Source organism: Panthera onca, chromosome B2 (assembly GCF_046562875.1).
Source record: "Panthera onca isolate mPanOnc1 chromosome B2, mPanOnc1 haplotype 2, whole genome shotgun sequence".
Lineage (NCBI taxonomy): Eukaryota > Metazoa > Chordata > Mammalia > Carnivora > Felidae > Panthera > Panthera onca.
Genome location: NC_138343.1, coordinates 95,490,434 through 95,505,804, shown reverse-complemented (window position 1 = coordinate 95,505,804; position 15,371 = coordinate 95,490,434). Strand labels below are relative to the sequence as shown.

At 41.1% G+C, this 15,371-nt stretch overlaps 1 protein-coding gene across 1 annotated transcript in view; it reads right to left on the bottom strand.

Moving 5' to 3' along the window:
* The window catches only part of CRYBG1 (crystallin beta-gamma domain containing 1), a 190,135-nt gene extending 177,088 nt beyond the window's left edge, over nucleotides 1–13,047 (bottom strand). Inside the window, exon 1 of the mRNA XM_078447177.2 lies at nucleotides 12,826–13,047. Coding sequence (XP_078303303.2) covers nucleotides 12,826–13,043 — 218 coding nt within the window. The 5' untranslated portion in view covers nucleotides 13,044–13,047. The remainder of the gene's footprint in view (nucleotides 1–12,825) is intronic.
* Between the last annotated feature and the right edge of the window lie 2,324 nt (nucleotides 13,048–15,371).

The following is a 15,371-nucleotide window of genomic DNA, read 5'->3' as shown; positions in this document are numbered from 1 at the left end:
CCATCGTAAAACTGAGAAATCATAAGTCAGAAAAATCATAAACTGAACCATTCGTTGTAAACTGAGGACCACCTATATAAGTAAAATACTTCAGTGTTGGAATGCATGTGTGCATACAAATATAAATATAACCATCAATTTGGAGATTTTATATACCTTAACTGGATCGTGAGTATACACACATACCACAAATGTTAGCAGGTGTTCTTTGGAATTCCATGATCAGTGATGGGGTGGAGAGCTCTCAGGGATTATAAATTCTCCATCTCCTTGGAGGTTTAACCCACTGTATCTCTCAGCCTCTTTCTTGTACCTGTTTGAATATTTTCTTCCTTATTAATAACAGCAAGTGTGGAAACTTTTCTATTATTTTAATGATGAATATTTCAGCTTCACCAAAAGACAGGAAAGTGAAACTCAGTTCCCAGAGATAGAGCCTGAACTGGTTTGCCAGCCCACGCACCACCAGCCTCCCACACAGCAGGTGTCCATGAGTGTTTTTTTAAATAAATGAGTTACACCGGTGCAGTTTATTGTAAATGTGGTGACACTCACATTTACTTACCTTCCTGAGTGTGACACAGTCACTAACAACCATTCATCAAGACTGCTTTTGAGAGAGGTAACATCTGCTCAGTTGGCTGAACCACAAATGGAAGAAGCAAACCTGAGGCTTCAATTACATGCTCACTGAATAATTGTTTTTAATATTAGAGAAAGTCTACAACAAGCAGAACTGTGGTTTAAGATAAAGTGGCAAATTTTCAATTGTACTCTAGAAATTGAGCAGTACTAATGACTATAAGTAATTTATGCCAGAGCATGTTTTTAGTCTAGCATAATGGAAAAAGAAATGTACTCTCTTCTATGACCTACTGTGAATTAGTTCTGTGCATTTAATAAAACTCAGAAATTAATGAGCTTTCTTAAATATAATTTTTTAAGTTTATTTGGAGGGGAGGGGCAAAGAGGAGGGAGAGAGAATCTCAAGCAGATTCTGTGCTATCAGTCCCCAACTCGGGGCTCAATCCCACAAATGGTGAGATCTTGACCTGAGCCAAAACCAAGGGTTGGACGCTTAACCAAGTGAGCCATCCAGGCACCCCTTAAATATAATTTTTTTAATTCCTCAAATATATAAAAGTTAAAATAAAATTCTATTTTCAGAGAAATGGGCACTAAAGACAAACTTACTATTTCCTATAAAGATAATTTAAAGGATTTTCATAATCTTTTTACATCAAACTCTCTGGAGCTGTGTCTTTCAAGCCAACAGTATCTCCTATAAATTTGGAGTTTGGGTCACCAGCAATTTCTTTCCTCTTTTAGAGCTGTGATTAACTTTTATGAAGAGTGAAGCCTCAACATTTTCACCTTAGATTCTTTTACATACTCTGTGAATCATGCCAGCAACAGGCAGTAAGACTCCAGCTTTTAGAGTAGTTTGGAAATCAGGAGCAACAAGTTTAGTTAACACTTCAAGGACTGAGTCACTGATTTTTGGCAGAATTATCTCAAGTCAAGGGTTCCCAGGAAAACAAGAGTGCCCCACTGACTTCCCAACACATATGAACTCTTCATTCTTAGATATTCCCCTTCTCACAATGAGACATTTTAAGGAGCATGATTCTATTTTGGTTTTTGAAAGGATGATAGCTCTGAAAGCAAGTGGATAATTACATTTGTGTTGGATACTTCCATTCTGCAACTGACTACCTACCACACACAGATACACACATTCTATCAACTACTCATTCAAAGCTTTAGTTTTCTCATGGTTTGGTGAAAATATTATGAGCTTTGGAGTTAGAAAGACCTGGATTCAAATACTTCTCTATCACTTACTGACACTGTCAGATTCTATTTTCTCGACTGTAAATATGGGGGGTAAAATGACTTACTTAGCAGAGCTTTTATGAAGGTTAAATGAGATACACTGAATATGAAAGCAACTGTCACATAATAGGTACTCAATTCATTAGTTCCTTTGTCTTAGTTATTCTTGAAAAAGGTTTTCTCGTGTTTACTTAACCCACAGGAGAGGTTAGAAATTAGGTGACTAAAAACAATTCCCCTCGCCCATATCCCCATGCCACACCCATTTTCCTCAGAAAACATACCCCCTTCTCACCCCCACACAAAAAAATGAAACATGCCCAAACCCAACTGGCTGTTACTTTTGTTGTCTGTTGATCAATTATTGAGTGACATTAAGATAAAAATTGGTGTTCCTCCTTGTTTAACATCTGCTGGCTGTGTACATTTATGGATGTGTAAACAGGGTATAATTACACACTGAGGAAAGCAACCTTGTGAGCAAGGAAGTTGATGCATAAATTCCTGAGGGGCTTCTCTGTAGGAAGAAACTGCTTGATGATGAAGGACCCAAAGCCTCAATGCATCTTCAGCAGTTATCACCTAGATCTAGGGCTGGTTGTCCCCTTATGGGTATAAAAAAAGCTTTTAATAGAAGTGAAATAACAAGTAAGGGTACAATTCACTGCCAGCAATGTACTGGCTACTAAGATTTCTGGGTCAAAGTTCTTAAAACTTCTTATAGGATGATATTAGGACAATCACAAAATCAAATTGGTAAAAGTCAAAACTTGAGCAAGTGCCAGAAATTCAGTCATACTTTATTTTTATCTTGAAAAAAATCCAAAATCTAGTTTTAGGCTAGCTTGTTTAAACATGTTTACTGACACATACAGGAATACAAATGCTGTTGTTTCAATCTAAAGTATGCTCCAGTGAAGGACTCAGGACCAATGAGTGAATCTCTTTCAGACAAAATTGTTTTGGGTAGTTAGTACTAGGAGAGACTAGTTCTGCAATCCCACCTAGGAACAACTACATTTTCTTGTTGTGCAGACAACAACAACCTCTTAGTTCCTGGGAGCTAAACAGTGGGGAAGAAAGCCAACATTTGCAAGGCTGTAGAGCCAAGAAAGGCTGGCAATGCCTGGGGAGCCTCCACTGCACAGGCTTGAAAAGGACCAGTTCTTAGGTTTGCACATGGCATTCAAGATAAAGGAGGCACTGTATTTCAACACAAATGTCAACAGTTTGCTTCAACTGTTATGTCTTTTTCAAATAGCAGATGCAAATACAATCAAACTATGCTTTCATAAGATATTTATAAATCTACCGGTATTATCAAAACATTTAAATGACAAATGATGAATAAAGTATATTACATGTCATAGTACCAGCATTACTTCAAGCCCCATTAAGGGAGTCCTTGCTTGGGTATAATACGAATAGACCCTATAATTTCAAATTGACATTTTGTTGTTATAAAATATGGCTGTGCAAGTTAAAAATATTTTTGTGAGAACAGGAATTCAGTTCTTTTTAGTGGGGTGTTTTGGTAGTCGGTGAAATACTAATTCTAGCAGAAACTCTGAAAGTAATTGATATGTCAATAACCACACTATAGTGTATATACACCAGCTGAATAACTCGTAACTCAATCTTGCAATCCATCTCATGGTTGTTGGCTTATGAAACAAGGGGAAGATTTCCAGGGGAATAGTCATCACGAAGTTAGATGAATCAGCTGGGCTCCTATCAAAGGTGGTTACAGGCCAGGAACAGGGAGGCACAGTCTACAATCCAAGAGAACCAAAAACAACAGCTGCCCAGAAATCAGAAAATCTGTTTCAGGCCCACCTCCTTCACCAGCATTGCATGTTTTGAACTTCAATCTCCTCATGTTTAAAATGTGGGCATGGGCCTACTGCACAGAGCCATTATGAGCTTCAGGTGGGATAAAATACCCCTAATGGTTTATAACCCTTCAAGTGTAGAGCCAAGATAAGGTAAAACTTGAATTTGTTGTCAGGGACCCCTCAGTGATAAATCAGGAAGTAAAACCAAAGGATTCAAGCAGCAGGACTTCTGGAGACCTGAAAGTTAGAAGTGCTCCTTGCAGCTCAGCTTGAGGAATTCTGATATACCCCCTTGGCCTGGGCAGCAACTGTAAATTTTGAGGGTCGCCTGCCTTGCCTTGTACTGCTTGTGCCAAGACTTTGGGAGATGAAGGAGGGTATACAAACTAGGCCTACGTCTTGGTTATGTTGTTTCCTGACAAAGGCTGGGCAGAAGCCCCAAACGCAGGATCTAGACACATTACTTTTGTATTACATACACTTTAAAATTTCTGCTTTAAAATTGTTTTTTTCTGGGGCACCTGGGTGGCTCAGTCAGTTAAGCATCCAACTCTTGGTTTTGGCTCAGGTCATGATCTCACAGTTCATGAGTTCAAGCCCTGCATCAGGCTCAGTGCTGACAGTGCAGAGTCTGCTTGTGATTCTCTCTCTCCCTCTCTCTCTCTGCCCCTGCCCTGCTCGTGCTATCTTTGTCTCTCTCAAAATAAATAAATAAGCTTAAAAATTGTTTTTTCTTCCAAGATTTTAATGTACTTATATTTCTATGAATTTACATATTTCTCTCTCTACTACTTAACATAAAAATTGTCTAGTACCAAAATTAACTTGATTTCCAATATATATTATGATTTCTTCTTGTGAAACCAAAGGCCTAAATATACTCATTGTGGGAATATAAAGGAGGCAGCATCAACCACAGTGATTTCAATTTGCAGTGATTAACCTCAGGACTCAAGACCACCAGGTGAAGAATCCCAGCCCCAGATCTTATGAGCTCTGTGATGCTGACTAAATTACCATACCCTTGTGTGCCTCATTTTTCCTCAAAATGGGGACAGTAATAGTACCTACCTCCCAGGGATGTTATTAATTAATTGCAGTGAGTTAATATTTGTAAAGCGCTTAGAACAGGGTCTAATATATACCATGTATGTTAAATAAACTGCATCTTTTAGCCAAATCTTGATGGAAGACAATGTTTTCACAGACATGGTCTGAAGTTGTTATTATAAACCAAATGCTCCCTCTCATTTCTTATTTTATTTGGCATATGTTATTTTGTCTCTTGACTCCAGTCACAAGATTAAAGAACATCCAACTAGAGAATCCAAAGAACTATCAGGAGCTTATGCCACTCATTCACTAATTTGAAAAAGATGAGAAGGTGTATTATGTATGGTGTCTTTATATAACTATTGGCCAAATCTCTTGTACAAGCTGTTGATACTAACTTCAGAATGCCATAACCCTAATTTCTAATAAATGAGATTCAGTTAGGGTTGCTGGTTTGAAATGGCACACAACAATACTAAATACCACCAACACCCACTTTCTTCACCACAGAATATTTTGCCAAGCTTAACAGCAACTTACTTCTACTTGTTTAGTTGCCATCTATGGGAAGGCAAAAAACAAAAGGCACTTGTTAATTCTGTGTTTCATTTTTCTGAGTTAGCTACAGGTTCAGCCTATACTCGTCTTGTCTATAACTTGTTGGTGAGAGGAGCTGGGGACACCACAATGGACTTTGGATTCTCTGAGTCACTTGTACATCCTTGGGGTCTCCTGGCACTTTGTCAAAATGTTCCCTTGTTATGAAGCGTCTCTGGTATTGCTTCATTTCCACTGAACAGGCCCATCCAGGAGATGTGCAGTGCCATAAAGACAGCACTAAGCAAGTACTCATTCTCTAGAATAAGACTTTCATAAATCTGAATCCTTGGAGGTATTATGATGAGGCATTTGAGTCAGCCCAATGCAGCTGTATTCTAAGGGAGCTACAAATGGCTTTTCTTACCACCCCCCACACGTGTCAGACATTCATATACACTTTATCTTGAAAACTTACTTTGGGATAAGATATTGAATTCACATTTCAATTCCATCTTCGGAAAAAGCTGAGAATTCATTTTTCTGAAGTGAATATGTGGAAAGACAGCTGTTGGATGTGCCAGGCAATTTAGTATGAAAATAAAGATAGTGTGTGTGTGTGTGTGTGTGTGTGTGTGTGTGTGTGTGTTTTAAGGAAGAACACCTGCTTTGAGAAAATAGGCAATGCTGGACTCTCCTTGAAAGAGACTCCAGAATCTCTTGACAAAGATTGAGTAGACACCAGGTTAGCTCTTTGGATCTGTAAATCTATCTAAAGAATGTTAAGAACCACTTATTTTCAGTCTATAATTTAAAAAAATTTTTTTTCAACGTTTTTTATTTATTTTTGGGACAGAGAGAGACAGAGCATGAACGGGGGAGGGGCAGAGAGAGAGGGAGACACAGAATCGGAAACAGGCTCCAGGCTCCGAGCCATCAGCCCAGAGCCTGACGCGGGGCTCGAACTCACGGACCGCGAGATCGTGACCTGGCTGAAGTCGGACGCTTAACCGACTGCGCCACCCAGGCGCCCCCAGTCTATAATTTTAGAATGTCAACATCATGTTTACTTATAATTTCAGCCAAGGTTTCAAATGAGTATGTCACATTTCAAGCCCAATCTTTCTTCCTAGATGTCAAAATATGACAGAAGAGCTGAATAATACAGTCTCAGGCTCTAGATATTTTAAGGAACTGGAGAAAATTATTTAAGCATAATCTGGAATACATGATTCTCTTTGTCTTAAATGCTACTATGAAGATAAAAGTTTCCATGAGCACTGGGTATAGTTTAAGATGATTATAACCTCAAGAAGATTTGGAGCCTCTGATGATCTTCATATCAGAGGGAAAAAATTGTCATTAATTATTCAATATGAGTAAAACATCTTCATCAGAGAAAAAAATTTCTGCTTCTTCAAATTTCTGGTCCTTCTTCTGACCTCAGGACATTTGATTAAATCTTATTTTAAAACTTATTTTTGACAGAGAGAGAAAGCTGGGAAGGGGCAGAGAGAGAGGGGGAGAGAATCCTAAGCAGGCTCTGTGCTGTCAGCAAAGAGCCCAACATGGGGCTCAATCTCAAAACTATGAGATCATGACCTGAGCTGAAATCGAGTTGGACACTCAACCAACTGAGCCACCCACTTGCCCCTAAATCTTCTATTTCTGCCCTTCATGCATCACCATATGCTACTTTATTCATTTTCATCTGTATGCTCCATTCTCCACTAGTGTGCAAGTTTCTTAGGAACTATGACCACTTCTGATTTCATTGTTCTGTTTCGCAGTAACTGATATAGAATAAGTGCTCTGTAAGTGTTTGTTGGTCATAAGAAACTTCTCTAGAATTTGATTGGTAAACATTTCAATAAGAAGATACAAAAAGGGGCACCTGGGTGGCTCAGTTGGTTAAGCGGTGGACTCTTGATCGAGGCTCAGGCCATGGTCTCACGGTTCATGGGATTGAGCCCATGTCAGGCTCTGTGCTGACAGCATGGAGCCTGCTGGGGATTCTCTCTCTACCTCTCTCTCTGCCCCTTCCCAGCATGTGCACACACACTCTTGCACTCTCTCTCTAAATAAATAAAAATTTTAAAACTTATCATTTGATTTAAAAAAAAAAAGAAGATGCGGAAGGGAATTTGTGCCATAGAATAATCTGTCATTAATCCTAGAAAAATGATTTCATGAACAGAATCTGTAAATCTTTTGTACAGTAAGTACAACATGAAATGGAGATTAAGCATTATTTGATAAAAATTTCAAGGTAAACAGAAATACATGCAATTCAAGATTCAAATTGTCTTACCAGAAATCATTGTTTTAAATAAATAGATCAATTTTTTCTGCATGGACATCCCTGAAACACACTGACCCCTTAGGTGAACTCAACTTTAAGACAGACATGTGTTTTTCATATTCATAGTAAGATGGGCATTTTGAATGAATATTTGGAGTTAGAAAACGAATTTCAATATCTAGTATGTTTGCTGCATTGCTTTAATCATGGACGAATAGTAAAGCAGTGATTTACTGTCTTGTCCTTCCAAATAAGATTTATAACTAAAAGCTAAAAAAGAAAAAGTAAGTGAACCCAAGCCCAGCAGTTCTAAAGGTCTCCAAGAGCATGTACATCACTTACATATGAACTAAGAAGATCATGACTGAAAGTATAGAAATGGATAAAGTACTACAACAACAGAGAGAAGGGGGAAAGAGTCTATACTGAACACTGATGCCAAAATCACTTCAGGAGAAACTCCTCTAACTTCAAGTACAAAGTTTACCTTTTCCTTCCTCACTCAGAGGTATTAAGACTTTTAAGTCACCGAATGCATAAAGGGCCACTCTTTTATAGACTAACAGGCACATCCAGATATCCAAAGGCACTTCAGGGCTTGACAGACCTAGTTACAACTCCTGGGCCTCTTAAGTTGCTTGACTCTACTTACAGTGTGAAAACAGATCTGTTAATGCTGCCTCCATTGCTCTGAAGACAAGAATCACAGCCGTCACGGCCCCTGTCGCTCTAGCTTCTACCACCTTTCATCTGTCCAGCACCTGCCTTGGGCTAGGCCCTGTGCCCTGTTTTACATGTATGATATCTAATCCTCTGAAAGCCCCATAAGGGAAGTGCTGGCATCTCCATTTCACAGGTGAGGAAGCTGAGGCTTCAGGAAACTTGGATCCAAATGGCAGAGGCAGACTTGAAACAGAGTCTGTCCAACACCACAGTCTCTGCCTTTTCCACTGCAGAGCTACTATTTTTAAGATATATATTTAAAAAAAAATTACTTTTATTTTTTAGAGAGAGTGGGGCAGGGGAAAGGAGCAGAGGGAGAGAAAATCTCAAGCAGGCTCCATGCTGAGTGTGGAGCCCTACACAGGGCTCGATCCCACAATCCTGGGATCATGACCTGAGCCAAAATCAACAGTGGGATACTCAATCGACTGAGCCACCCAGGCGCCCCTCAGAGCTACTATTTATTGAGCATCTGTTCTCTTCCAGGCGCCATTCCAGTTGCTGAAAATATATTAAGTCTCAAAAACAATGCTCAGAGGCAGGTTGCAGATCATGACACTGAAGTTAGACCAGGGAAGTAACTTCCCAAGAAGCTCACAGCTAGTAAATGACAGAGCTCAAATTTTAATTCCCGGCTCATCAGTGGTGAAATAAAACCTATAATTTCAAATTCTTGCCTTTGGCATAAGCTAAATAAGAAAAGTAACCCAGTATTAACCGGTTTAGATATAACATTGGATAAAACCGAACCAAACTAGCCATGTCCTTTATGTTAGAAAATAATTAAACCTGTTTAGAGTCCTAAACACCAACCCAGCCATAAAAGACTGAAAACTGGAATCCACTTTAAGTCATGAAGACTAACACTCTACAGTTCCAGAGTGCTTTCAAATAACGTTTTAAATAATTGTTGCTTTTCTGAAGGAATCAAACATTACTTTATCCTCACAACATTCTAGTGATATATCAGGAAATAAGTTGTTTTCTCTCCAGAGAAGGGAAAGGTCCGTTGAAGTACAGAAAAATGGGACTGTGTACTATCCAGAAACTTGAGCCCGCAAACCCTGACTTGGAGGTAGGTCTGTGCCCACCCAGTGAGGATGCTCTGCCCTCAGGCACTGGCTGCATTTTTCCTCCAAAGGAAATGAGGTCTGCAGATTTTCAGAGGATTACGAGGCTCCCCACCACTTGAGTTTGGCTCTTTGGCAGACAGCATTAATGCTTGCTTCTAGGTTTGGGGTTCAATTTAGTTTAAGGGTAATCATTTTCACTTCACTGCATTGACCTTTAGCTAAGAGCTAAATAAAGGAAATTATAGAAGGAAGCACCATTTCCATCATATAGCAGAAAATAAACACATAAAATTACTACAGACAAGGAAGTATAGGCAAGATAGTAGTTAGAAAAAAGAGAAACAACCTTCCATTTACTGAGTGCTGAAGATGTGCCACTCACTGTTCTGAGCACTTGACATGTATCAACTTGTTCATTTTTATAACAACTCTCATTATGCCCCTTTTATGGATGACAAAACCAAGGCACAACTTGCCCAGGATGACATGGCTGTTACACTAAGTAGATGAACAGGGATTTAAACCCAGGTAGAGAATCCACACGCTGAACAAACTGTTTAAAAAATGGAGTATAATTCCAAGCTTGATAAACACGTGCCACTAATGGCTGCTAAGGTAAGTCCTGCCACAGGTCGCCACACCCTATCCATATCCTGTCCACTGGACCTTTTAAGGCAAGACAATAATGGACTAGACAGGGGATGGGCTGCCCAGGAGCAGGAGAGCAACAGCTCTATTTCTATGAAAAAGAACATATTAACAGGGGCGCCTGGGTGGCTCAGTCAGTTAAGCGGCCGACTTCAGCTCAGGTCATGATCTCGCGGTCCGTGAGTTCGAGCCCCGCATTGGGCTCTGTGCTGACAGCTTGGAGCCTGAAGCCTGTTTCAGATTCTGTGTCTTCCTCTCTCTGACCCTCCCCCGTTCATGCTCTGTCTCTCTCTGTCTCAAAAATAAATAAACGTTAAAAAAAAAAGAACATATTAACATATTTTACCAAAAACGAGCTGAAAAAAAAGGGTGAATTTTAGGAAAAGAGGCAGCAATGTTCAAATTATTTGACATGAAAGAAAATGACCATCATTGGTTTTTAGAACATCTACACTAAAAGCTGAAAATATTGGCAGAATACAGAAATCTGACCACAGTAGACTTTAAACCTTCTTTGGAGTGGTAAGCTCTTCCGGGAAGGGAAGCATTTTTTTCCCCCACCCAACCTTATTTTTTTCTATTTCTTCCACTAAGATCTTGGCATTTATAATGATGATGATGATGACGATGATGATTTTACATTTACTGAGTTTCTACTTTGTATCCAGAAGTGTGATAAGAGTTTCACATTTAAAACATAAACTCATCTGATACAACAGCTCTCCATAATCACTATTACTATTTTTCCATTTTCTGAATGAAGAAACTGAGACTCAGAAAGGTGAAGCAACTTGCACAAAGTCACACAGCCAGGATACAAATTCATTCTTGTTTGCTCTAAAAGCCCATAATAGTAATCATACATGTCCAGCAAAAACACGCGGCCACCTGACTGTCCCATCCCCATATAGAGACAAAGGCCACAGTAAGCGCTGCACGATTCGCTGAGTTCTACCACCTCAAGTCCTGGACAGAAGTAAATGGATGTGGTCCAGACCCCTCAAGAGAGCCACGCTGGCCAAGACTGACCAGAAACCTAAGTGTGCCTTAGACTAGAAACAGGTACACTCTCTCAGAAGTAAATACAATATTTATGGAGATGATCTAACTAGGAAAACATCCCAAAGACAGACCAGTATGTTTAGTTTGGGGAACATTTGTTAGTACAAAGTTCATCACAGCTCTGAGGGAAAGAATAAAGTGCTTCAAGACTGAATGAAAATACAAGCTACTTGAGAAGAGAAGCAAAAGCTCCTATTTTAAGTTTTAGTCTAAAATGGATTTGCATTTGAAAATATTGTCTATGGCTGTGTATGATTCCATTTTGATAGACAGGAAGTGATGGGAGCATGTCAGAGGGAAAAAACCATCAAGGAAATGTTTGAAGTATCTATGGAGGTAATTGGAAAAACACTTCAATGATGGGTACATCGTTATTAAGTAACATTTTTTCTAAAGAAATTTCAATTCGTAAGTGAGCACAGGAAGTCTTTGAATAAAGAAAAATATGTCCTATGACAACGAATTGTCACCATGGATGACAAAAATATGAGCAAAAATAAAATGCCTTCTCTCTCAGCACTCCTCTCCCATCCCCTCCCTCACACATACTCAGAACATCCTGAACCACTTGGACTTCTCAGCAAGTGCCATGGTCTTCCCAGTGTTGGTGATGCTTATAGTGCATCCTCAGCCTGGAAGTCGTGGCTCCTCCCCTTTTCTGTCTGATTAAACTATTCAGCCTTCCTCCTCCGGGAAGCCTTCCTGGGTCCCCTCTTCTGTGCTAACATCTATCATAGGATTCATCCCACTGTTTACTTGTCGGTCTCCACAAGAGACTAAGAATCCTTTGATTACAGAGATCACTCTCATTGCTTTTTATATCCCAGCACTTAGTTAAGGCGCCCAACACAGTTTTACTAAGCCAATAAAAATACATTGCAAAGTTAAGACTCTTTTAGAAATGAAAGGAAAATATATCTAAAATGCGAATTTTGCACTATTTTATTCTGGCCCTCATAGTTCCTAAGGGTGTACTTAAAAAATACGCACAGCAGGATTTACTGGATATTGCCAACTGTCCTTCATTAAAACTATTTTATACCCCCAAACCACAGAAACATATTGGTACTTCAAACAGATTATTGTTCAACGAATGTATCAATTCAAATAGTGTAACAGTAATCATACAAAGTGTTGATAAATATTTAAAGAGCATAGTGGCAGTTATATTTTAAATAACTAGGTGCTGCCTAGTGCTGCCTAGTTCTGACACTGATTCCAATGGGGACAAGCCATTCACCTTTTGGTTTCAGGTTCTCCACCCATAAAAATGGGGATAATATCACTGCCACTTCCTCCTCCTTTCGGATCCTATGAGGCCAATGGACGTCTGTAAGAGTGGAGATCTTCACTATTAATAAAGGCACCATTATCAAGGTTCCTATTCACTCAGGTGGCAATAATCCTTCACTACCGCACCCCTTCTTAGCAGGTTAATAAAGTCTTTTCTTGCATAAAGTCTTTGCCAGTCAAAACAAAAGGTACATGGGTGGGCACAAGTTCCTCTCGCTGGTGCTTGGTCTGAGCCAGAAGCCACGAGGAACCGGAGGCCACGAGGACCCCGCAGAGGCCGCGTCTGTGCCCCTCTGGACCCCGTTACACCCCTGCCGGGTGAAACGGACTCTGGGCCTTTCCCCCGCTCCGGGTGGGGAAGAGCGCGGCTGCCGGTGGAGACGACTCGTGTCATGGGTCATCATAGCCCGGAGTAGCTTGGGGGAAAGGTCGTGCGACTCTAGGGCGCGGGAGAGGAGCTTACCTGGCTTCGCAGAGAGGCGCCGGGGGCGGGTGTGGAACGAACACCCCACAGTCCGACGGCGGAGGCTGCTGCTTCTTCTTGGAGCGCCAGATATGGAAAGGGGTGTGCTTCTTGGGGGTCCTGGACGGACCGGACTCCGCGTGGTCGCCCTGAGGTGGCGGCGACAGTGGCATCTTCTTGTCCGCCTCCTCCGCCGCCCGGCCCTTGTGGAAGAACATACCTGGGCGCCAGCTCGCCCGCCTTTCTCAGCGCGCCGTCGGACCCCGCCCCCTCGTCGCCGGTGCGGGGGACGACAGAGGGTTAGAGGACGAGGACCGAGCAGCGCGCGAGCAGCCCGGCAGCCCGAGCCCTTCGGACTCAGGCGACTGCTCGGCCGCGGCACAGCGCCCCCACGCGGCGAGGGCGGCACCCGGCGCGAACCCAGGCGCAGCGCGCGCGGTAGAAGCCACAGGTGGAGTCGACACGCCCCCGGTTCCCACCCTGGGGACGCCCGGCAGCCGTGGAGCAGCGACACCTGCTGGACTCCTGGGAACTACCTCTCCTGACACGGCATCGCCGGCTCTGGGCTGGGAGCCAGAGCTGGGTCGGATTTCGACGGCGCCCCTGGTACATGGGCCATCCGTCGCCTGCGGAATTGTTGGCCACTTGCGGCCTGTGTCAGGCTGGCGGGATGAGTGGCTTACCCAGGAGCCCCGCCTGAAGAAGGATGGGAGAGGCGCATCCCGTGGCCGGGCCACCCGGCAATTAGGACTGTTCCACTCTGACCTTTGGGTGGCTTGGGCAATGTCACATGTTGGCTGGCTTCCGTTCTTTTTTTGTAAACACGCTTGCCAACTCCTCTCCTCTCCCTTCAAGAGTCTAAGTAATTAATTTGTATTTGCATCTCATAAATCGCAAAAGGATAAAAAACAGAAGGGAATTGGGTATATTCCCCAGTTCCCAAAGGGCTCCCTCACGGTGAATTAAATGCCAGTCCCATGAGGTTGTCATTATCTGCTTTACTGTTAATGGCTTTTCTTTTCTTAACCTCACAATTGTGATTAAATAGCAAAGAACTGATATTTAAGCAAAGGAAGCGCATGAGCAATTATTAGGGGGCATTATTAGAGTATAAAGAGCTCAAGAACCAAGCATTGCTGCTTAAAAATTAAATACAGTTCCAGTCAGTCCCTCTTATACTTCAATACCTTCTTTTCTCTTTACGGACCCAACTCATTCACTCACTCCTTCACTCATTCATTCACTCATTCATTCAAGGAACATTTATTTTTATTTAGGTTTTAAATACATTCTTATCCAGAAACAACCTACATACAGTAAAGCAAATGCACAGATCATAAGTATATAGCTCAAATGTTTACATATTATGTGGTTGGGGGTGTAAAGTGGTTTTAGTGAAGGACAGTTAACCTTGTCTCAGAAAATCCTTCTGTGTGTGGCTTTTAAATATGCCATTATAAAAATATAGAGTATTTCCAAAACTTCAGAAGTCTCTTCTGTCACCTTCTAGTGCCTTAGTGTCTGTCTTACTTCTGCAAAAGATAACCATCATTCTAAGCTTCATCACCAGAGGTTAATTTTGCCTCTTCTGGAAGTTCATGTAAGTGGCATCACAATATGTACTTTTCTTGTGTCCAATTTCTTTTGCTCAGTATTAGTCTATAAGAATCATCCATATTGTTGCACGTAGTTTTTCATTTTGAATAAGAAATATTGTGCACTCCTCTGTGATATGAATAGACCACAATTAATGTATCCAATCTGTGGTTGGGCATTTAGGTTGTTTGGGACTATTATGAATAAAGCTGATATAACATAAGCACTTTTGGGGGGATATATACCTAAGAGTTCAATCTCTGTGTTATAGGATATGCGAATGTGAACATGTGTAAATTTTTTTGCTAATGCTCAACATTACTAAAGTTTGCCAAGTAATTTTCCAAAAAGGTTGTCAGTTTATATTCCTTTCAGCAATGTTTGAAATTTACAGTTTTTCCACATTTTCATTAACACCTAATATTATCAATCCTTTTTATTTTGGCCATTCTGATGAGGGCGTAGTGGTTTCTCATTGCAATTTAAATTTATGTTTCCTCAAAAAACATTTATTGAGTTTATTTCATGCTGATTAAATGCCCAGCCCTGACTTGGCATGAGGTGAGTGAGACTGACAGGTACACAGATGACATACATCAAAAGGAAAGAGAATTAGCAGAGGAATGTACAAAGCGTTACGGGAGTTTGGAAACATTACTAACACAGCCTGGGAGTCTGGGAGGGAGGAAGAGGAGTGGTCTGCCGAGATTTATTATAAAAATGGTCCTTGAATTGATACTTAAAGGGCAAAGGGAACAGCAAGGAAAGGGGAAGAGAAGGGAAGAAGGAAGAAAGGGAAAGGGAAGCAAAGGGGGAGAAGGGAAGAGGGAAAAAGAGGAAATCTCATGCACACTTGCTCAAATATTTTCAAGTTCAGAGATTCCATCTTTTATTCCTGATTCCCCCAAACAGCATTCTTCAAGCCACTCCCCCTTTGAGCCACCAGTTCC